Genomic DNA, 25,331 nt, shown 5'->3' on the forward strand with positions numbered 1-25,331 from the left:
TTTGGTGGGGGCGGGCTTATTCATGTACATATATGCATAAAACGTTTACGTTCAAGGTCCCTTGTTCTTTTAACAGAAACAATAATAAGGATACCACACCTCTGTTTGGAGACCACGACAAATATAACTCGAAAAGACTTACACGCATAAACGAGAAATGCAGTTTATATTATATTGATGTGAGCCTCCGAATTCAAGCTTTACCCACTATGGAATGGTTCCGGCTATTCGGCAACTGCGACTTACTCCCCGTGTCATGCATTGTTGATACATATGGTCACATCCTAACAAAAGAGCCAGTTTCCATGTGTCATGCTCTGCTACCTTCTACCTTATTCTAAACAATATTTTACTATTTGACTGGAATTATCCTGTAGGGGCTCCACCATTCACGAGTTACCAAAAGTGAAATGGTTATGGCCATTCAGCAACTGTGACAGTCTCCCTTCTTGGGGTTAAAGCGACAGGACCATCCCCTAGAGGGAAATCGGACGTACTAAGTACATCCAACAGGCCCGGCGACGAGGCAATCGCCTTGGGCCACGCGCTTTCAGGTAATGCAATATTTTGCTTGGGGCGACGCGCTCATCGCTTGCTGACTTGGGCCCCGCCCATCCTAGGGCCAGGCCTGACATATAAAATTCTTGATGGATCATAAAAGCAATTAAATTAGAAAGCATTAAACGCAAGTTTCGAGATCAAAATTGTCCATTTTATTTGCCAAGCTAGCATCAGAAACATGTTCTTAATATTGATGGTTTCATATATAGATAGGCCCATTTATTCACGTATGTGACTCCTTTTTCAGACATGATAAAACTTGTGTACTATTCCCATGGTGAAACACAAATATACAAAGTATTACATCAAAGGTATAAACAAATTATGTGTAAACATAATGCTTTGATGTAAGTGTTAAACTAATTCATTATATTATTAAGATGAATGCCACAAGAAGCACCAACAAGGATATCAGTGTTATTGATAAGATGAGACCAACATCTAAGCATCCTTCTTTTGTATGTTTGCACAAGAAATAAACATATATAAAACAATGTTGATGTAATAATGATACGTAGGAAGTATCATACTGTAAATAGTGTGAAAAGAAACTTGGCTACAGCTTTACCAGTTTATCTTATTTACTTGACAATAGTTTTCGCCCATAACGATGCACATTCATAAACCTAAGAAAAGAAAGACTGTGAAAATTCTTATCTAAACTGATTATTCTTATATTCGATTTTTTATAACGTTCAATGTAATTCGCTTCAGTTCCTTCTTAAACTAAATTTCAAAGGTGCATTATCATCAGATGTAATTTTCCATACTTGTTTGAAGTTTTCTGTCCGAAGTATGGGTTGAAACAGTGACATAAATATGTATGTCCGAGGGAAACTTAAGAAAAAATTGTATTTAAAATAAATAAAAGGTATATATATATATATATATATATATATATATATATATATATATATATATATATATATATATATATATATCAACATACATACATATACACACACATATATATATATATATATATATATATATATATATATATATATATATATATATATATATATATATACACAATTGTTCAATATGAACCCGGAGCCATTTGTTTCTCCCCTGGAGACAATTTCTTCAGATTGGTTTATTATACCCAATTGCCCGATATGGCCTAATGCTCTGGTCAACTAAGACAATGAATGACAGCATTCACTTTTTAGAAAATTCTATTTTTAACTAACTTGTCACTGACCCACGCAAAACAATATATTTCTGTACAACACCTGTCCAGCACTGTTGACCTTTATGGTCATTTCCTAACGAAAGAGCCACTTGTTATGCGTGTGTGTGATCCGATGTGGTAGAAAATGAAGGAAATGTATAAAGAACTAAAGAAGAGTAGCGATACCTCAAAAGGTTTTCTAGTATCTGGTTGATGAAAATTGATAGAATATTTCAATTATTATCGACAGAGAGATATTAGGATGAAACAAGGCTTGAAATAATAAGAGAAGTACACTTAGGAGATTTAATACTGGAAAAGGAATTGTGAAATTCCTAGCCTTTGAATAAACGTTCGAAATTTCCTCAGAGATTAAACAATATTTTTCATAATCATCATCATCATCATCATCATTTTGCGAGGATAACACATTTGTTCATTAAACCATCCCCATTATGGTCCTCAGTTTTTGTAACAGGTTATGTTATATCGGATATTTAATAAATGTAACTGACACACACTCAGGTATGCTTACAAACGTATTCGCACATATTTCAAATGAGTTAATGTGTGCAACTATATATATATATATATATATATATATATATATATATATATATATATATATATATATACATATATATATACATATATATGTACATATATATATATATATATATATATATATATATATATATATATATATATATATATATATATATATATGAACAGCAATACACATTTCAGCATGTCCGAAGTCATATTAACATCTTCGGAAGAACATGCACATATTATTTTTGTATACAATGATATAATTTTCTATTTGGAGACTTTAATATACATTCATGCTGGTCAAATAAAAAAATTCTCTAGTGAGGTTTTAAACAAAGCAAGGACATTTGAATAACGTATCCGCTGGGTTAAGGAGTTCCAAGAGGTAGGTGCTGACAAAATAAACGAACGTTTGAAAAAGTTTGGTTTTCGACCACAGAATCTGGAGTTCGTTGTTAGTTGTTGATCAGGGATTGCGCTCAGTTTTTTATGGGATTAGTTCAGTTAGGTTAGAGATATAATCTGGGAAAGATTGTCTAAAGACCTTTTTTACATGATTCCTTTAAAATAAAGAATACCTTTTGTATAGGTGGCCACTGTAGACATGAAAATAAAACATTCGTGGGAGTCCTAATAGGTAATTTCAGAGTTATTCCGGTGGCCTCTTTTTTCTGGAGTTTGTCAATTCTGGATAGATTATAATTGGATGTGTTTCCCCACCTGGTACATCAGTAGTCTATTAACGGCAGTATATATCTCGAAAACAAAAGTTCACGTGACCACGGAGTTACAAATTTCGACAGTAATTTTAAGAGTTATTCTTTTGACGACCGTTGCACATATATGATCGATATGTATATTCCAGCTGAGATGCTGATCAATGCAGATACCAAGGAGGTTTTTTTTTACATTCGACACCTGTAAGTTTATTTGAGTTAGAAGCAAATCCATGTAAGTGGATATGCGCTGCCTTGCTCCGATTTGGTATACATTGTTTTGTTGACACCAAACTGATATATTGTTGAGGTCAATTTGAAGTTTATTTTCAATGGAGTCAAATGAATGTACTGTAAAATTATAAGAAAGAAAGGTCTGTGTTAGACTACACTGGATACCAGGCAAAGTCATTGATAAACAGTAGAAAAAAGAAGAGGTCCTAATACAGCCCCTTGAGGAACACCAGATTTTATTTACCCGTACAACCAGCCATGAACGAAGTAATTAAGTTTGCAGAAAACTTGTAGGCCGATAGTTTTTAATGAGTACGGAATGGTCAACCAAATCGAATACTATTTTAAATCAATGAAGATTGCGCCGGCAACTGGTCTATAGGTTTCGTAAATGCAGTTTGAAATGTCGGAAACCTGATTATGATTCATGGAGGAGTTGGTACTTATTAAGATACCCATCAAAATGTTTTCTAACATGTTTCAATATTTGTTTAAAAAGTACATAGAGAACAGATACTGATGGGTCATTCTTTTCATATCCCTTATGAATTATGAATACTTTTGCTAATTTCAATGATTTACAGGATTCGATATTACAATTATTTACTTCCCTCCGTAATTCAGATATAGATATTGTTAGAGTTTTTGGGGTGAACTGCACTAAGAATAGTTGATTTGTTTGTGTCTATTTTACTGAAAATATCGATAGCATCAGTTATTGTAATTAGGGGGATATTGAAACTAATATGATTGGACATCCTTTCATTTACGAAGACGGAAGTTTCTCTATGTCAGTTTCCGTAAAATTAGACCTGTCAAGCGTTTGGAATATATTAGTAAAAAGGTGGTTCATTTGCTTTGCATTATCGTGATCATCTTTAGTGTAACTATTGTCATTACCTATAATTTCACATGGACTTAGACGTATTGGTTTCGTAGCAGTTAGTTCTCGCAAATGATTGATCTATTTATCTGAGTCTGAGGCGACGATTACATATCCATCTGAGAGAACTAACTCAAGAATTCAAGATAATATTACTTATTTTTAGTTCCTTCCTTTATATACAAAAATCTCAATCGGAAGAAGTTTTAGATATTAGGTGAATATTGGGTCTAGTAACGCGTCCCAATGGAAATAATTACATGCATTTTATAAATGTAATAATAACGATATTATTATTATTATTATTATTCGATGCAACCCAGCGATATTTTCCGGGGTCATGAATCTTTTTGGATGGCTTCATCGGTCAAAAGGTCTGGAGGAAATGACCTTGAATGAGATTTTTAGCCTGCGTCAATGGCATTATTTGAAAAGGAAATAAAGTTACAGCTGTTGTTGACGTTATCATAGTTGTATATATCCGGTACAATAGAATTTTCAGATTCTCTCTCTCTCTCTCTCACACACACACACACACACACACACATATATCATTGAACAACTTTTCAGAACTCATCCACATTTGCACAGTAATATTTCTGCTTTCTATGCTTTAATTTTTTTTAATTAGTGATATTTTATCGTGTTGCACGTAACTGACATTGCATCCATTATCATTACTTTTTGTCGAATATGGTTGCTAATTTTGGCCTGAGACTAAATTCACGTGTTATGTACAGTCGCTCTTTATATTCACGAAATTTTAATACATCAGACAGTGATTTGCCAAGGAAAAGATACTTAAAAGCATCTTCTTCCAACCAGTCATATATTTATTTACCAGAAAATTCCATAAATATTTCTTGATAGCACTCAAAATTCTAATAAATATACATCTGCTTAGTATTTGTTCTACTGAAATGTTATTACATGCTATTTTTAGTTGGTGCCAATAAACTGAATATTTCATTCATAGTACACTTTGTTTAATTGGCTGCATTTTGTATCATCATCATCATCTTTATTTCCTTCCATGGAAGATTAAATGATATAAGAATAAATCATCTGAATACAATCAATAAATATTATTTTTAAAAAATTCAATATTAGAATATAAATTCTTACACAATATCAATCAACAAAGTGTTCGTCAACTCATAAGTTGCAAGTTTCAGTACCTTATTTACAGAAGATAGCTGCACACTGCATGACAAAGTATGCTGCATACAGGACGAATAGCTTGGAGTTTTCTTTGTCGATTACTCCTGATGGTAACCTTTTACCTAAAAGATATTGTAGTTGCAGCTCATCTTCTGCATTAAATAACGTAATGTGCAGGCTCAGGGGAAATTTATCAGTAAGGAAATCCCAGAAAGAATTTCGAAAGTTCGACATATAAGGACAACTAACACAACAATGAAGTATCAAGTCTGTATAAACATTCCCACATCTAATACACATATCAAGCTGTGTTTGTGGAACTGCAGCCCATAGTTTAGCTACATATGTAAATACCTTAGTGTGTTGTCTGGTTTTAGCCGACTGCCACACTGAGGCAGGTCGTAAGTATTCGTGTATCGAAGAGAATCTATCAAAATCTGCTTGATTAGACATACGAACTCTCCAGAGGCTATTTTCAAGACCAACAATTTTTAACCTTACAATTTCTTTCCAATTATGTTTATCTGGAATGTCAGAATGATGTAAATAATCAGTTAGATACCCGAGCAAGTCAAACTTCTTTGAGGTATAATATAAATTTGAAATTAACCCGCAGCTTGACATGCATCCGCTCAAAATGAAGTGAAATAACGCAACGTTAAACACACGTTTAGTATGTACATTGTTAGGCATCAAACACAATCTGTGTAAAAACATCAATTTTCTTCTATCAATTTCGGACTGCGCTGATGTCCATCCTAGCATTCCCAGGGCAATGTCTGATCTTGTATGTATTGGAAAACCTTGTAAATGTTTGGCAAAATACCTCAGAGTTTTATCCAATAAAGCGAGGTCACTTTTTGAAATGTTACACCATAATTCACTTCCATAAAACATTGAAGGGAAAATTACATTTTTAATCACATTTGCAGCAACCAAAGGATTTAAACCATTCGGTTTAATGCCAATACCAAACAGACCGTGAAAAGATTTTTTCCCTTTCTTGCATGCATCGAGTATTGCGTCATGCGACGTCAGCTTTGAGTTAATCCGGTGACCCAGGTGTGTTGCCGAATCGGTAACCGGCAAACATGACGGGCCAAGATACCATTTCATATTGACATAATTCTTGTATTGGGGTCCGAAAATGATAATGTATGACTTTGTGACACTAAGCTCGAATCGCCACTTATTACTGTAGTCGTATGCTATATCTAACAGCTTTTGTAGATTGCTAGGATATATAGCCAAAAGTGAAATATCATCAGCTAGGGTTGGATTTCCCACAGCTAAGGATCCAATCTTTGCTCCAAATCCACTATTTTCTAACTGTAGCAGCAAGTCATTTATAAATATTGTGTACATCAAGGTTGACAAAACACCCCCTTGTCTCACTCCTTGGCCAGTTGAGAACCAATCTGAAAATTGCCCATTTACAAGAACTTTACTCTGTAAATTTGTATACACGTTAAAAAATATCAAAAGGGATTTACCCGTAATTCCCAACGTGAATAATTTAAAAAGCAGTCCTTCGTGCCACACGGTATCAAATGCCTTTTTTGTATCAAGAAAAGCAGCAAAAACACGTGAACCCATGTTTACATTATATTGTACTGATTGCAACAGCACAAAACTCGCTGTTGTGCAGCCTAAACCTTTTTGGTAACCATGTTGTTGTGAACTGGGTATACTAGAATTAGTATCTTTGAGCCAAGTTACCAAACCGTAAACGTTCATGAATAATTTTCTCAAAGGTTTTGTAGATAACAGGCAGTAAAGTAACAGGCCTGTAACTTTCGAGGGAGTTCTTTGATTTTCTGTTACCTTTGTACAGTGGTATTACTAACCCTTTTTTGCAATCTACAGGTATGTAAGATTGATCAATCATCCGAGTATATAAAATTGTCATACACTCGATGAGGTAGTCGCTGCCATAGATCATTGCAAATTTGATCATGGCCCGATGCTTTTGATTTCTTTAGACCTTTAATGATTTCTCTTACTTCGTTTAAACTGATACTGGTCTGTAAGGCCTCGATATGGCTTACTTCGTCCTGTAGACCCCGATTTAATTCTCTCTCTATAAATTCATAAAAGTTTCCGTCAAAACTATGGTTTAAATTCGGCGTGTGAATGTCCTCATAGTATCTGGCAAAGCCATTTGCGATGGAATCATCATCACGGACACAAACTCCATCAGTTGATAGTTCCTGACAAAAATTTGTATTGTTCCCTCTCTTAATGTTGATCATTTTCCAAACGTGTCTTACATCGCATTCATGTGCTTTTTCAATTTCTTCATACACCTCCCCCATATATTTTTCCACAGCCAGTTTTTGAACGTTTCTAAAGTCTCTCTTCTTATCTTTATATTCTCTGTAAGAATTAAATTGACTACCCCTCGGTCTTCCCTCATTTATCCAAGTATACCTAGCTTGTCTTTGAAGTTTATGTGCTTCTTTGAGTTCATTTGACCAGTATGGTTTGGCATGATAATTGAATTTAGACTTTGGAAGCGCGATGTCGCTTGACTGCTGTATTGCATTAACAATGTGCCGGTAAAAGCTATCAACATTGTCCGAAATAGTATCTATATCTAAAGTTTTCAGGCGAAGGTCCAGCTCAGATTGATAGTTTTTCAAGATATCAGCGTTTAATTTATTCCAGGCTATGTTGTTTCTCTTCATAGACTGTCTGAAGTCTCTCCCACAGGTCACTGTACGAAGGGAAGTAATGATAGGAAGGTGGTCAGATATCACGTGCTCTTCGTGATCTGAAACAATGTGCACACTTCGTAATCTACCTATGCATTGATCCGACAGTACAAAATGATCAATCATCGTTCTTGCTGGGGTGAACGTATAACGGGAACCAGTGCATATTATTAAATGTCCAGCACTCACTAGATTATTATATCGCAAGAACTCATGAAATACTCTATCTTTGTAATCTCTGAAAGTGGCTGGTTCAGCTACTGCATTGAAATCACCAGTAAAATACACGTCCCCCAGCTGTGAGTACTGATCATAGAGATTTTGAATCAACTCAATTTGCGCTTTGTAACAATCTATGCCATATAATAGGGTCGGCATATATACACAAAAAATATATACATTTTGCATATCGGGAAATTTGAATTCTATGCCAACAACTCTGTCACTATTAACTTCATCTATAAAGTTAGCATATCTCATGAGAGAAGTTTTGCAGAAGATTGCAACTCTTCCTTTACCACATTTTATTAACGTGCTATTAGAGGAAATATCCTCTGCCTTAGCAGTGCATTTACAATCAGAACGAATAGTATCGCAAAATGGAAGTATGTGCTGTAATAGTTTATGTTCAGTTACGCAAGCTACGTCAACATTATATTTATCCAGCATTGCACTAAAGCTAAGAGCAGAGGACATAATTCCTCTAACATTCCAGGTCAGTATATTAAGATTATATTAACTTGCAATATAGGCATATTAATACTTATACATCGTGAAAGCAGGACTAAAATGACAAAGATGACAAAACACATTAACTTACGACAGAACATAATGGCAAATTTATGAACAATTAAGTCACGGAATATCGCATCCTGCACCTTCATTTGCCTCCTGATCGCGATTGCTAAACCTGTCTCGCCAAGATTGATTCCCATACCACCTTCTTACATAAACACCTTTTGGCCATGTTACATCATTTTCAACAGTGCTGCAGTCTGAATTATATACAGTCAGCTTGGCCGATAGACAATTACGTCTACTGTGGATAAACTTTATGGATAACGGATCTATATCGTATTCTTTCAAGATTTATGGAGACAGGCGCGTATCATATCGCCATACTACCGTGTACGGTAATGTCCTTTAGAGGGAGAATTCTGTTCCTAATTAAACATTTGCGTATACAGCAGCCAGGCGGACAATTTAGGACAAGGAAAACTTCATTTTCATGGTAAAGTTGTCACAATTGAGAGAACGCAGAAACTCTGTTACTCAAACTACCAGGGTCAAGTTGACCCTGACTTTGGCGCCTCTGGAAAAAGGCGGCAGAGATATTTGATTCTGATTGGTACGTTAAATGAGAGGGCGTGTTCCAACACAAAATTTCATAGGTTTTAATATCGCCCGCATCGAATTTTAATCAGTCTAAGCTTTTCCTACAAGTGGAAACCCCAAAAAGGTTACGACTCCGGGAATTTGCAAGAAATTATCGTTAAAAAGGAACTGTTGTCCAAAAGAGGACGATTGTCGAAAGGAACCGACGAACTAATTTACCGATTAGAGGGAGGAACGTTGAAATCAAAGGTAGTGTGACAATTCCATGTAATTTGTTGATGCCATATATAATGCTTTGCTGAAGTTATTTATTTGTATCTGCATGAATCTTTTTTCTACATTCGTGTAATAATTTGCTTTATGAAGTATAATTATGTTGAGTTTATGCATAGAAGTTGTACATTAATCTGCTTTAGATAAGTTTGACGAATTGTTTGAATTTGTCGTCTTGTTTGCGTAAGAATTATGTACTAAGAATTTAATACATTATATTAGTTAATATGATTACAAGAATCCGTGTGAATTCGCCGAATTTAGAAGATTTCACGTATGATTAAGAATAAGTGTGTATTGACGGAAATGATCTAGTAATTGATTGATGTGATGTATCCTATTTATTCGCTGTGTAAATTGAGGCTCGTTCAGAACCCCAGGCCTCGCGTATGTGTTAATGTGTAAGGTCAAGGCGTAACGAATTAGCCATTTGACTAACTAGGGTCATTATAGGACATGTGGAGTCGATTGATAGCCTTAACGTCTGTTTAGCACTGATAGTGAAATCTGATAACGAGGGAGAATAATGAAGAATTAACTGTTTCATAAATAACGCGAAATTTAGGTTGTCTCTATTTATATTTATTTAAAAGGGAGAAAATAGCTCCTGAGACGTATTATTCTGGGACGTATGAGGTGATGTTATTCTGAGACCTATACGGAGAAGTATAGAGAAGAGTGCAGTTAGACGTATAATCCTGTGATGCAATCCTGCGACGTATTAAGTTCTGAAGACGTATTCTGAGAATATCCTGAGACGGATGTTAGAAAGTATCATCCTGAGATCCAAGGGTCTGAACAGCGACAGAGGAAGCAAAAACAAACTGAGGATGAGCAGGTTATGAAATCGTACAAGACGTTGACTTCGATTGTCCACTCGATCCTATGATGAACTAAATCTATCAGTAAACAGATCGGCTATTTTATTTCAGTCTATTTGCGTTTTCTTTGTATTTCGGTGAAAGTTGAATTTCTAAAAGCAGAGTACATTCCTGATGTAATGAATGTTCACAGTGTTTGTATGTAATTGATTAAATTGTTTGTTTACATGTACGGGGGCTCGTGTTGGTTTGTTCTATATACCTGCTCAGATCTCTATCTATTCCACCTATAAGTTTCACCACTTATATTTATATTTACTCGAACCGGGCAATAACATCGAGGGCGGTCAACCCCTAGATAACGAAAACCAAATACGGAGGGACAATCACTCCCCCCGTGTAACAATTACCATAGGCCATTTAGAAAGGTTAAGCAAAATATATAATGACATTTAATGTATATGTATATTGCATGTTTAACTTTTGTCCATGATTTTAGATGTTACGGGTCATTTGAAAACAACATAATGCATAGCTAACTTTTGTCCACGATTGTAGATTATACTTTAATATAATGATCGTTTGCAAACATGTTTACATGGATTTGAGTTCAGCATCTTGGTTTTTCCTTGGAAATGCTATTGTCCAGCCTCATTTACAAAATTCAGAATCTTCCAGAAAGTGAACTTGCTTATGAATTTGATGGTAAAATGACCCCCATCCTGGTCATCTTATTGTGTCTTGGTTTTCAAAATAAGTTTGTTTACATCAACATTACTCATTCCTTTCTGAACATCAGTCTTTGTGGAATCAATTTTAGTTGTGTTCATATATCATTTGAAAAGAAGTATGTTTTTATAGTAATCACCGCCATTACAAACTGCTCATTGACAATTTTGGCTAATTATTGTGAATTCATTCAAAGACATTCTGGATTATACCATCATGTTACATCAAGACTGTTGGTACATCAAATATTGAAGGCTACTGATACATCAGCACATTCAAGATTGCAATTAATTCAGAAAACTATACTTTTGTACTTGTGTTAGAACATTTATGATTATCTGGGGGTGAATTCAAAATACTAAGTTCTTCTTAAATTTTCATTTTATAACTTATAGAATTAAATTCTTTGTTGAATTTTACAAAACTTTTTGTTTTTTCTTTTTCTGTTACTTAATTTAAGACCATAGAGCTACAACAATGCTTTTAATAATACAAACAGGTAAAAATGTTCAAAACATCCTTATAGTCCTCTCACTACAAGTGAAATCTTGAATCTCACAATATACGTCAAGAATAAACATTCTAAACAAATGTAAACAAGTTTAATTCACTGAGAGCTGACAATCCTTTTACTGTATCTACACAAACAGAAGAAACAACTTAGACAAAAATCAATAATTAGAGTTGAAAATGCAGTTGATTAAAGTCTAGCCAATGTGGATTAAAAAAAAAAACTTTGAAGAAGTATACATTTTGTTATCTTCCATGATAAATACTTTGAACACAAAAATAGCTTGTACCAAAAAAAAAAGTTATACAATATTGAAGAAAGTTTGAATTGATTAGTTACACTGTACAAAAATCCTGATCTCAAGTTAGCAAAAGATAATGACGAGTTGGGAGATGACTTAATTTGATATGAAATAAGCATCATGAGACATATTTATTTACATTTCTTTCCATCATTGTCATTAATCCTGTAAAACTGTAATATCAGCCAATTAAAAAAGAACTGAAATATTGATGAAGCTGAACTGAAGTAGTTTTATCACCAGCATCTTAACCAAAATAATTACACTCGAGGAATTATACAATGGCATACCGCTAATTTGACATCCTACTAATTTTGCATACAACATGTATATTGCAATATTAGTAGCATTACTGAAATGTTTCTTTGCAGGTTGGAAGGAACTTAATCCATCATTTTGGGAAAAGAAATTTAGTTCCATACATCTTTTATAAGCTCCATCTACTTATTAGCCTCTCAGACACACTTTGACAATATAGTTCGTTAGGATGTGAGATCAACACCATTTTCACTTGCCACCAAAAATACATTGTCAAAAGTCTTGTTGTGAAAACCACACATAGATGACTCTCTGTTCTGAAAGAATCACAATAAAAAGATTTTCATGGTCACTTTGGTGGCCATATTGGATGGCAGCACAGCACCATTTGCATTCAGGACCAACTAGACTTTGGGATGAATATGTGTATACAGTATCATGGCAATTTTCCGTGTAGTTTAGGCAAAGAGATAATAAATTTGTGCTGATGGATTGACAGATGAACATCAGGTCATCCTATAAACTGTTCTGTCTATGTAGAGAAGAGATGGAAATAGGCAAGAATTTATTTCAATCCCTAAGCCAAGAATTGATATTTCTGGGCTGGATTTCCTTAGTTTAAGGTCTCATTTCTTCAAAATAACCTCTCATGTGAACTGATAAACCACTGATTCTCAATTGTAAGACACTCAAATTAATTATTGTCATTACTTATTACTCATTTACATACAATTATATATGGGTCTTCTGACAAAAGTACAGATAATATGTCACATTTGGCCATCAGTGACATCTAACGTCTTTGGTATGTGAACATTTTAACTATTTTTCATATATAGGAACTACACAATTTTTCTGCTGATTAAAATCTTTATTCTCCACTTAAACATTTGTACAAACAGGCACACAACTTATTATATATTAACACTGATTAAAAATGTACAAAAATGTCTAATTTATTTACATCATAAAATTTGGGGTAACATTTTCTTCACAAGAAACATTTAACAGATAAATCCTGAAATAGGATAAAACTCTGTTGTACTACACTGTCACTCTTAAAAAAGGTAACTGTGACTTTCATTTGATACTTTGCAGACTGGTATTACAGTACTAATAATTCATTCCCTAATTATATCATGATTAAATTTTACACCCATTCTTCACATATCACTGTGATCTATATTATATGCATCAAAAAACTTGGTTAACTTTTTGATTTAATGGTTTCTTTAGTTCTGCTAAGTCAAGTTACAAAACTTATTGAAGGATGACTAATGAACACAAAGAATATTTCACTGTGACCTGTATTTCATGCTCTTGGCTGTTTTAAATTTGTAACTCTGGCATTCATATTAATGAATGGAAACTTGTTCATAGAGAATAAAAAAGTACACCTTTATTTCAAACTTTACTGTGTAAATGAAGCTACAGAAAACAAAACCATTACACAAATGTACAGTACTGTACATTTTATCTTTCACTCATCTGACACATGTAAATGACATGGACCTCATGATCTGTATGAGAACACACAATATAACCTACAATATAAATATTTTTACTTCACAAATTTATAATATAGAGCCTTATGATGTTGTTATTGTTTGGGTTTAACACCATTTTTCAGCATTATATAAACTGGTGAGGGAAGAACCCTGGAAACTACTGTAGGAACCACTGACCCATGGGAAGCTACTGACAAGCTTTCTCACATATCCACATTGACTGAGCACAAGAATTGAACCCACGAGGACAGGGGTGAGATGGCAGTGATCTGTAAAGTTTAGTGCTTGAGAGCACTCGGCCACCCAGTGCCCCCGAACAGCCTCAACTCTTAGAATTGTTTATAACCATTATATTTTACAAAATGATGACCTGGATAATCAACTGAATGTTTCCAAAAATTGGGGCTAAACAGTCAATCTATGTATAGCAAGCAATAAATTCCTCTGCATTTCTTTCAAAATAAACTGTTCTGAAATTTGAATTATATTATCAAGAAAATTGTAATTTCAGTAAAGATTCTAGTGCTTTACTGTATGTAATCTATTCAATATGAGACTGAACATAAATACTGACAACAATAAAAACTGTCACAAACACAAATTTACATAGTAAATTCCTCAAGTAAAATTACAGTTGAGATTTCTCAGAATGATGATGAAATCTTCATACCTGATATGTCATTATCTGTTCTTTTAGATACTGGATGAAATTTCTCACGATGTGTTTTCAGATAATCTTTCCTTTTAAATAGTTTGCCACATATTTCACATGGGTAAGGACTGATGAGAGGTACGCCACAAGATGACTTTTCATGTCGATCTCTACTCTGTCTAAAAGTGAAGCGTGCCCCACATTTGGAGCAGAAAAATACTCCTTTACCCCTTGACTGAGAAGTACCAGGTGAAACAAATTTACCAACTTTCTGATATGCTTTAGGACTAGTAAAGCTTTGCTGCTCCTGAGCAGAACTCCTATAGCTTCCTTTGGACACTTTATTTGACAACCTTTGGCTCTCATCACTTTTGGGGCTTAGTTTTGACAGTAGCTGCCTCTCAAAAGAACCATGGACTTGATTCCCGTCATCAAGTTCTCTGTCAGAAACCAATACAACTGGCTGAGAAAGTTTGTCTGCTGTAGTACCGTGTGAATGTTCTGAAACATCTGTCTCTGGCCTAGAATATCTTCTTAAAGGATCTGACCGATACCGGATTTCACTAGCAAGCCAACCTGGTTTAATCATAAACAACCCATGGCTATCTTCTGTAAGATCATCACTGGATGATATCAAAGTGGAATTTTGTTTCTTAGGATCTGTTTCTTTGAAGAGAAGTTCACCTGAAAACTCTTGCTGACTAAGAACTGTTGATGAGTGGTCAGAAAATTTCCCTTTCAGGTGAGATATACTGTTATTTAAGAAAGAGCGCCCATTATGGACAAAACTAAGATTTCCAGTCACAGGTGAAACCGTGGCAGAGTTCACACTATTTACAAAGTCAGGGGAGGCATCAGGTTTGGATTTAGATGTGTCATAGTTTCTGTTATCATCTGACTCATAGTGCCTTGAATATTCATCAAGTATATTATTGTCTGATTCACAGTTTTCAAATGGGAGACGAGAGATATCTTGTTCATGGAACAAGTCTGATTGAAAAGCATCCTGTTTTTCAAGAGTCTGAAGATGTTCATCCTGACCGAAGGGCAACTTGTCTTCCTGCAGACTTAATGTCTCTGGTTCATCTGGTGGTTCTACTTTGATTGAAACACCCTTGAAGAATTCATTGCAAGTGCCTTGAATGCTGGATTGATGTGAATTTCCTGCCAGAGCTTTTTTCATCTCATTCATGCATTTTATCATGTCAGTTTGACTAAAAGTGGATGCATGACTGGTTGACTCACCATGTGATGGTGAGAAACTATTTTTATCTTCAAATATATTTTCTGAATTGGTGCTTCCATCAGTAATATCTTCATCACCTGTGTTGCTTTTTGGCTCTGCCTTGACAACTACTGTTTCAAAACTGCCTGAAAATTTATTTCCTCTGTTTTTACTCATAGGATCATTCAAACTATCCATACGGGCCTTCTTTATCCTACGTTCATTCAAACCTTTCTCACTGCCATTCTGACTTTCAATCGAGTCTTTACTTAGGCTGGTGTCTACTCGTGACAGTATATAATTCTTTTCTGCATCATAAATGTTATATCCTGCAGTTGTGTAACCATAACTACCACCATCATCAGTACTTTTCCTATTGGACTGTGACAAATCAACATATGACACACCACTGTGTACAGAATTTTGTGATGAAAGATGCACAAGACTGGATGGACTGTAGCGTTCTTCCACTCCCTCTTGCGTGTGTATCTGCTGATGCATAGTGTTGCCACTGCCAAGATCTAAAGGTTCATGCATACCATATTCCGCCTCATGACTTTTCTCACCAGATTTGAAAATCTCATGCAGTTTGACTATGTTATATTCCTGTTTCTTACAATCGTGGAGGCAAATCAATCCATCGATTTCAACTTCTGCTTCCAGATCATATGTCTCTCTGCACATTGATAAGATGGCATGCTGTATGAGTGCAGAGATGTCTGTTTTGTGGATCATGGCCATTACTGATTTTTAAATTTGTTACACTGATATTAATACTGGGCCACACAATCACACTTTATACCTGTAAAAACAAAGAAAATGTGTTAAGTGAATTGACAAATTTCAAATCAAGTAACATGTCAGCCATCTCTCTCTCTCTCTCTCTCTCTCTCTCTCTCTCTCTCACACACACACACAAACACACACACACACACACTTTGGCACAAATGATCAAAAGTAAGCAAAGTCTTCTTCAAAAAGACATTTGTTTACTTTGGTTCTGCGCAAGGAATGAAACTCAACATACCTGCATGAGCATCTGTTGGAGAACAATCCTCTCCTTTCCTTCATTGAACTACAAATCATATAAGAACAAGCAAGGGCAGGGAAGGTGGGGGTGTATGTTCATTATCTAAATGGTTGTATAGATGTTCCAACAAAACAAACTAGGAGGTACAAGATATGCCAAAAAATGCTCATATTTACAATAAAAATTCTAGATATGACTTTCTTCTTTGCCTATGGTACAAACAAAAATACAATTCTGAATATGGATTTCTTAGTCTTCTGTGGCAAGGTAAAAATGAACTGCAAGACTCTTTCATGAGACAATAGAAAATCTAAACACTTAGTAAAGCCAAAAATCAAAAGAGATAACATAATGCCATTTATCTTATTTCTTGTGATTTTTAAATGGAGATAAGACACTGACATGTGAAAGACAAAGCTTGCTATAACAATGCTTATTTTCATTAACGGAGGCCCCGAGTGGCCGAGTGGTCTAAAGCGCTCTCCGTTACAGATCACTGCTATCTCACCTCTGTCTGTGTGGGTTCGAGTCTCGGATTCGGCCAATGTGGGTATGTGAGAAAGCTTGCCAGTAGCTTCTCGTGGGTCAGTGGTTCTTTCCAGGGTTTTCCAGGGTTCTTCCTAGTCCATTAATACTGGCCGCCATGTATAGCCTATCGTGTGCTGAAAAATGGTGTTAAACCCTACAACAACAACAACAATCTTCATTATATTCTATTCTACTCCAATGATTTTCAAAGTTATCACCAGTCACAAAATCTATACAGAGGATGAAATTGTATGTTATTGCAGGGCAACACTGACTCTAATCTGATGTTACAAGCTGAACTGAATTAGGTCCAGTGATGTTGCACCAACACATCTAGCTAGTGATAAAGAGTGAGATACACACATCTGAAGAAACACTTTAATTCAAGTTTATATTTGTCATAACTGTTCATCACTCCAGTGATCTAAGTGGTCAGAGCATCCATCTCAGATGCAGGAGGTCATGAGTTCAAACCCCAGCTGAGTCATACCAAAGACATAAAAATGGTACTACCAGCTGCCTTACTTGGTGTTCTGCATTAAGCAGTTAATGTTAGGTCAGGTCGACCTGGTGTTAAGATAATTTGGCTGGATGGGACATGATTTTATATGTCTGCAGCATGATACCCCAATGCTAGACACCACTATAAACTGTCACACTGCAGACATCATAGTGATATGACTGGAAAATTGTTAACATCTACTTTAAAAATTCAAATCACATATAAACACACTCTCACAATTGTTCAGTATTTCTTTTGTATTTAAAATTGGTTTTTGCACATTACTATTTCTAACATCAATTTTGTTTAAAATGTATACAGCTTTATTAAGAACATCAGATTTTCTTAAAACATCATGTAGACATATTCCATACACTTTTCTCAGCTGAAATCTTTTAAATGTCAGCAACTGATTAAAAGAAACCTATGACTGATATCTTCATTGATGCATGAAATATATACAAATGCCTTTAAGGGACTGAAAATTAAATTGGCAGTGGGGTTAATGCCTGGGATTTTGTCCTTTGAGATTTGCAGATAAAAAAGAACTAAATTCTATTATACTAGTTACAAAAAATTAATTGCCTGAAGAGACAAAAATATATCCTGGATCAAACCCTGACCCTAAACCCTCAAAATGGTCAGACCCTAGACCTAATCATCATGCATCTTGAGTTGTTCTGTTAGTTAATGTCAGTTAGATAGTAGGGCATAACCGACTTTTGATCCGGAAATCGGATTCCACCGGATAGTATGAACTTCCGATTAATCGGAGTCGGACAAGGCAGGAACGACCGATTCGGATAATAAAAATAATAAAGTTGAATTTCTATAGCACCGTGTCTAACACTGCGTGTCATTCGATAGTGCGTTAATAAAGTTAAATAAGAAGTCAGAAAAGTCCAATATGGTCAACACAACGGGGTGAAACGATAATACTTGAGTTAGACTGAAAGATTTAAATTTATTAAAATATATAATACAGTCCTACCCGTTTATGTCAACATCCTCAATAATGAAGGCATAATATTGAATACATTGACACATGCTAATGAGGTATTAAAAGAAAATGATTCCGCAAGAGGCCAACTTTATAGGACCAAACAAAAGCCTGTTTTATTTTTATTTGACCGCGACATTAAAGCATGGCGGCAAGATCAACTAATTGTTGAATAAAGTACAGGATGGAACTGGCCGCTTGCCGACATAAATGATTAAGGCGGGAAAATAAAAGCCTGGCGGCAAGATCAACTAATTGTTGAACAAAGAATGGGTCGGAACTGGCAAAAGAATAAAAAATTTCATGGATTCTTTGTGGCTTTGAACTTCGTTGCATTTTGCTATAGTCCTGCCATATCCTTCCCCTTGTGACATCGGTGTGATATGCAAAACGTGTGTAACACGGTTTAAAAAGTTAATTTGAAAAACCTTTTAATTTAGCATTTCCGATTAATTGAATCGTATCCGGAATCGGAAAAATTTCATGCCCAAAATCCGGAATCGGAAATCAGTAGAAAAATGCTAATCGGTTATGCCCTATTAGATAGCTTCCAAATAAACTGCATTTCATAAAACTGTTAGAACATATCAATTTACATTGTTAACTTGACCCTTATAGTATGTAATAGACACACTTTTATAATGATTGAAGCATTTATGTTTAACAAGAAATTTGTAATTAACAGCTGTTGACATCATGTTTGCAATGTTATAATACCACATATCTGACTTAAAATTCAGCAAGCTCTATTTGTTTGCATTTGCAATAATTGTATACAGGTGCACACATGTAGGCTGTCAAACATGCAATAATTAACAAATGTTAATTTTAACACTGCCGTGTACATTGTCTGAATCTTTTTATAATATATAATGCAGCAATTTGCAAACTGCACTGTGCAATCTTTCAATACCAACCTTGTACAATCTGCCAATACTACAAAGCTACACAGCAAGATCTTCACATGTTAACCCTGTAATATATGCAAGATCTTCACATGTTAACCCTGTAATATATCAAAGATCTTCATATGTTAACCCTGTAATATATGCAAAATCTTCACATCTTAACCCTGTAATATATCAAAGATCTTCATATGTTAACCCTGTAATATATGCAAGATCTTCACATGTTAACCCTGTAATATATCAAAGATCTTCATATGTCAACCCTTTAATATATCCAAGATCTTCACATGTTAACCCTGTAATATATGCAAGATCTTCACACGTTAACCCTGTGACTTGAAGATCATGCAGAGCAAAATTCCAATATAAACCCTAAACTAGATAACTATTATATCAATCTTATTCTCTACTATCCTTGTCAATAAACACAAATTTTCCTGAACACTGCCTTTCAAATTTGTTAATTAATTTTGAAACTGTACCCATATTTTAATGAGGTGTTTAATAAATATTAAATCTGAATATAGTTTTCTTAATTACCAGTAAGCGATTTTTCTCATACAGCAAGCAACCACATGGCAATTCATAATGAAATTTTTTTTTTAAATTCAATTTTTTTTCTTGTAGATATAAACAATATTTATTGAATTAACTAGCAGCATTTTTGGCCCTTAAAAATGAATTCAATAAAACAAACCTTTATTTTTGAAAACTGCAGTGAATGATCTTCCAGATCACTCCATTCCTCAACAGAAATTAACAGAAATCAAAATTAACTTAATTTATATTTATTTTACATGGCTATAATATTGTTTATAATTCTGTATTTTCCTCCATATAAAGAAATTTTGGAAGACCAATTTAATGTGTTGGAAAATTACACTGAATGATGTTCCTTTTTCTCTTTGTTCAAAATGAAATTTAATATAATAAATAATATGTAAATTAAACATCAAATAAATTTGAACTACTGTTCTCTTCAAAATTAATTAATGGGGCAACCTTGTAAGATGAACACTGTAGTACACCGGTATCATGCACTACACGATTGGACATAGCACTGCAACAGCATACAATTCTGCATACTGTTGCTATTTGAAATGCATTTAAGATGTGATAACATAAATAAATTAAAATAAGATTACTTATTATTTCCATGCAATACACTGCACCAATTGTGTCTAACTAAAATAATAAAACTGCAAGATCATTCATTTGCAATTTACAACTCAGACACAGTGCCATCTTCCAGTAATAACAAAGACTAAGACCATGAGAAGTAAAATGGTATTATCTTACATGAAAAATAGTAACTACCATGATGCATTACAGACAAATTAAACAATCTACAAATCATCCAATTTGATGAATTGTCCCATACAAAAAGAAAAGTCAGCAGTTGTCTTGCTCTAACTAGCCATTTATACATTGTTTTAGTAAATGTGTGTGTGTGTGTGTGTGTGTGTGTGTGTGTGTGTGTGTGTATGCTTTGGATTTTTAACATAGCTTTTCAAAAAAATCAGTCATATCTCTACAATGTTTGTAGTGTGACAGTTTATAGTGATGTCTAGCACTGGGGCATCATGCCGCAGACATGTAGCATCATGTCCCACCCAGTCACATTATCCTGACACCAGGCTGACCAGTCCTAACACTAACCTCTTAATGCTGAGCACCAAGTGAGGCAGCTGCAAGTACCAAGCTTTTGGTATGACTCTGATGGGTTTCAAACCCATGACCTCCTGCATCTGAGGCAGATACTCTAACCACTAGACCACTGGAGCGGTCTTTTAGCAAGAGTGAGATTTTCACTAAATGGTCAAATTTCTTTATCAATTTCTCTCCTAGTTGCTAGATGAAAATAAATACTTAAAATTTTTTTTATAGTGAACAGAAAGTTTAAAAAATTCATGCAAGCATCCTTTTATAGCTAGTAAAAAGGAAAGTTGATAGTAAAGATTTATCACTGGATATTGTTCCATCTTTTGACTTGTTCAAACTTTTGGGCCAATTTTACTACAGCTTTTATAATAATAATAATAATAATAATAATAAACAACTACTTCACTTTGAGTAGTTAACTAGTTTAAGTACAGGAACTAATCTGACATGAGGCCTTCTATAATGCATAACATATGTATGCAGCACAATGTGATAAATTTAGCTTAACACTAAGTTATTCTGAAAATCAAAGTCTCGCAGCCAGAACATATGCACAAGCATCAGTGAGCATAGAGTGTGCGTGTGTGTGTTATTTGGATTTTTAATATAGTTTTAACAATTTTTCAGTCATATCACTATGATGTCTACAGTGTGGCAGTTTATAGTGAAATCTAGCACTGGGGCATCCTGCCGCAGACATGCAGCATGATTTCCCACCCAGTAAAATTATCCTCACATCAGACCGACCAGTCCTAACACTAACTTCTTTATGCTAAGCATGTTAGTACCTCTTTTATAAGTCTTATGTATGACTCGGCAAGGGTACAAACCTGCAACCTCCCACATCTGAGGTGGACACACTAACCCTGAGGCCATCTAAGCGGTCAGTGACCATATTGTACTGAAAAATTCATTTGTGAATATATACCTACATAAAAGCAGGAGGCATTTATATTGCATAGAACCATCTGACTGTCTTAAGATTTCATCCATTTGAAGGACTGGTTATGAAACAAATAAATGCCAGGAGCCTGTCTTATGTCACTAGGGATGTTGTTCCATAACTGTGCACCTGTACATTGAAAGCTCTTTTTAAACAATTCCTTTTTTGGCTTTGATAAAATATATAAGAACCTCCTGGATGAAAGGGATTTTCCTCCCAAGATGAGAGGTGTCTCCCATCATTCATTGGAATCTCCTGTGTACACAAACTTATTACTTAAATGTTCTTTTCTCAAATGTTTTTCACATATTGCTTACAATGTAAAATATTTACAGTAATACTGCCAGTGACCATATAATTGTAAATGGCTTATGTAGGGCAAGACAATTTAGTTGTTAATTTCTTGCAGCACAAAGCAATTAAAATCCCTCTGATTTTGTTGTCATGGTTGGTTGGCTTTCGCATTTGAGTGTGTGCATGTATGATTTGGATTTTCAACATAGCTTTTTTAAAAATCAGTTATTGGCTACAATGTCTGTAATGTGGCAGATTATAGTGATGTCTTGCACTGGGGCATCATGCCGCAAAAATGCAGCATCATATCCCATCCAGTCACATTATCCTAACACCAGGCCAACTAATCCTAACACTGACCTCCTAATGTTGAGTGCTAAGCGTGGGAGTTGCAAATACCATTTTATAAGTCTTTTGTATGACTCAGCTGTGGTTTGAATCTGCAAACTCCTGCACACTCTAACCACTTATGCCACCAGAGTAGTTTTCTGCATTTGAAGCTTATTAACATGGATTAGACTGTGTGATATGAAGTAATTCTGAAATGTTTACAAAGTGACAACAAATTTGACAGTACTGAAAGCCATGTCTGCAGAATGTGCATCAAATATGGATAAAGATATACTTGCTGAGACAGTTTGACATCTTTATGGCTGAACATCATAGATGAACATAATCTCGTTGAATATAGTTGACCACTTTTCAGAACTAGTCAAAATGCTGTTCCCCGAAATGACATAAAAGTTCTCAATAAAATGGATTAAGCTAGTCACATAGCGACTGAGGTCGAAGAAATGCATCATAACGGTCACATGCATTAGCCAGTTCCCAGTGATATAGACTTTGCTATACCATTACAACATGTTGCTCTTTCCTCTGAGGAATGCTTTTCCATGCATGCATCAACTATTAAAATGTAAGGTCAACAGTCACTGGATATACAGGTTTTGTTCTGACAGGGATTAATACCAAAAAAAAGTTAAAGTTCTAAAGGATTTAGCACAATGGATCAATGAAAGTGGGATTATACTTACCAAATATATAAACAAAGGATAGTAAAAATAAATTTATTAATTTTTATCAGGTGGCCCAAAAAATACGACTCAGTTACAAAGTAGATGCTCCAGGATGAACTAAGTTGTTAAACCCCAATAGTCATGTCAGACTAAAACGGAAAGGTGGAGACTTGTTGGTTTACCCTTAAATAATTATTGACATATCAGTGAAAGACTGAGTCAAAAATCCCCATGGTGTCAGAATTGGGGGTCAGGCTGAGTAAATAAATAAAAATACGGACGTCATCAATTTGATGACATCGTGTACATGACTTTTAATGTCGTTAATCCAATAAAGAACTATACTGGTCTTGATCTGCTTTCATGCTCACAAATTTCATTTTGGTTTACCTTGAATATATAAATTTACCTGCATTGTTTTTATTATTAAATTTAATTTTCCAGCGTTAACGTTCATCCGGCCGTCTACAGCCCTCAAATTTGGGGTGCCTCACTTTTTACTTCACTTCGATTGTTTTTCTTCCCCCAAGGCCCAGATTTTGCTTTGGAATACATGATGAAAACCGAGGTGGGCCTATTTATACAAGCTATAAAACACTCATGTCACTGTGAGCTCACAAAGCTAACAACATGAACTAATATTTCTGTGATTTTAAAATAAATAACATATTATTTATTTCTTAACTATACCTTATAGTTAGAAAGTGTCAAACAACCGCATATGAAACGTGTATCATTAAACACAGCAGTACATTTTCTGTTTCCGAAGCCCCTGATATTTAGCCAATTTGGGTCAGTAAGGTGCTTACATTCCTTTCATCCAAAATAAAAGCATCTAAATAATCAGTACCGCTATTCGAACACTCAGCAAATTACATCCTGGATGTTTCGGTGCATACTTTCTCTAACTTGAGTTAATATAGTGCAGTTAGAGGACAGTGAAGGGACAACATAAGTACATTTGTCTAAGCTCATTTCGGAAACTCGTTAATTCAAAGTCGTCAGGTAGTGTCACTAATGTTATTACTGACTGACTCGATCAACTCTGAAAAGGACTTGGTTCTCTTGATTGCTGACTGATTCTCACAGTGGTGTCATTCGGCCGAAATTTCGGACTGGTTGGGACAAAATGGCAGGCAGATATGGACCATGTGCAATATTGTAAGAATTAGGAGCATTTAATCGGGGCCTGCTACTCACATCTATTGATTAAATCATACTTGCGAGAATAATTTTAATTGGTTCGTGTGAGAAGATTAGTTATAAAAGTTTTGTCTTCGGCCATTGTATTCGTTTTTAAAATCTACAAACAAACGGGAGAGCGTAACCGAGTACTTTATTGTACTCACGAAAGTGTGAGATATACTTGTAAGTAAACTATTTTCTTTCTTGTTTAAAAAAAAAAATCAAAATGATGTTAATTTGTTCAGTCGGCAACTTGTTAGAAATATAGTGCAAAACTCGCGTAGAGAATTTAAAGAGGGTGAAAGAGATGTTGTTCTACTGTATAGACTTACTGTAAAGAGAAATCTATCGAAAAGAATGAATTATATATATACTAAACTGAAGCGCACTGACTACACGATTATTAAATACAGTGGAGTAAAACTTATAGCAAAGGACTCGTGACGCCGGGTGGCCAAGTGGTCTAAGGCGATTGACTTTACTGACACCTCACCTCTGTCGGCGTGGGTTTGAGTTTCGGACATGATGCCCCAGTGCAAGACATCACTATAATCTGCCACATTACAGACATCGAACCCACGCAGACAGAGGTGAGATGGCAGTGATCGGTAACGGAGAGCGCTTTAGACCACTCGGCCACTCGGGGCCCCCGTTA

General features: G+C 34.9%; 1 protein-coding gene across 1 annotated transcript; it reads right to left on the reverse strand.

Annotated features, from left to right (window-relative positions):
- Positions 1-13,062: 13,062 nt before the first annotated feature.
- On the reverse strand, positions 13,063-24,291 carry LOC149796818 (uncharacterized). The gene is made up of 2 exons (XM_089961458.1): positions 24,182-24,291; positions 13,063-16,410 (listed from the first exon to the last, which is right to left on the reverse strand). Exon 2 carries the CDS (start codon positions 16,347-16,349, stop codon positions 14,376-14,378), a length of 1,974 nt encoding a protein of 657 aa, XP_089817584.1. The 5' UTR covers positions 16,350-16,410; positions 24,182-24,291; the 3' UTR covers positions 13,063-14,375.
- Between the last annotated feature and the right edge of the window lie 1,040 nt (positions 24,292-25,331).

Source organism: Sinohyriopsis cumingii, chromosome 6, assembly GCF_028554795.1.
Source record: "Sinohyriopsis cumingii isolate HCF-2022 chromosome 6, ASM2855479v2, whole genome shotgun sequence".
Classification (NCBI taxonomy): Eukaryota; Metazoa; Mollusca; class Bivalvia; order Unionida; family Unionidae; genus Sinohyriopsis; species Sinohyriopsis cumingii.

Coding starts and splice junctions, on each gene's coding strand:
- LOC149796818 (XM_089961458.1), bottom strand. CDS start 16,349: ATGGCCATGATCCACAAAACAGACATCTCTGCACTCATACAGCATGCC.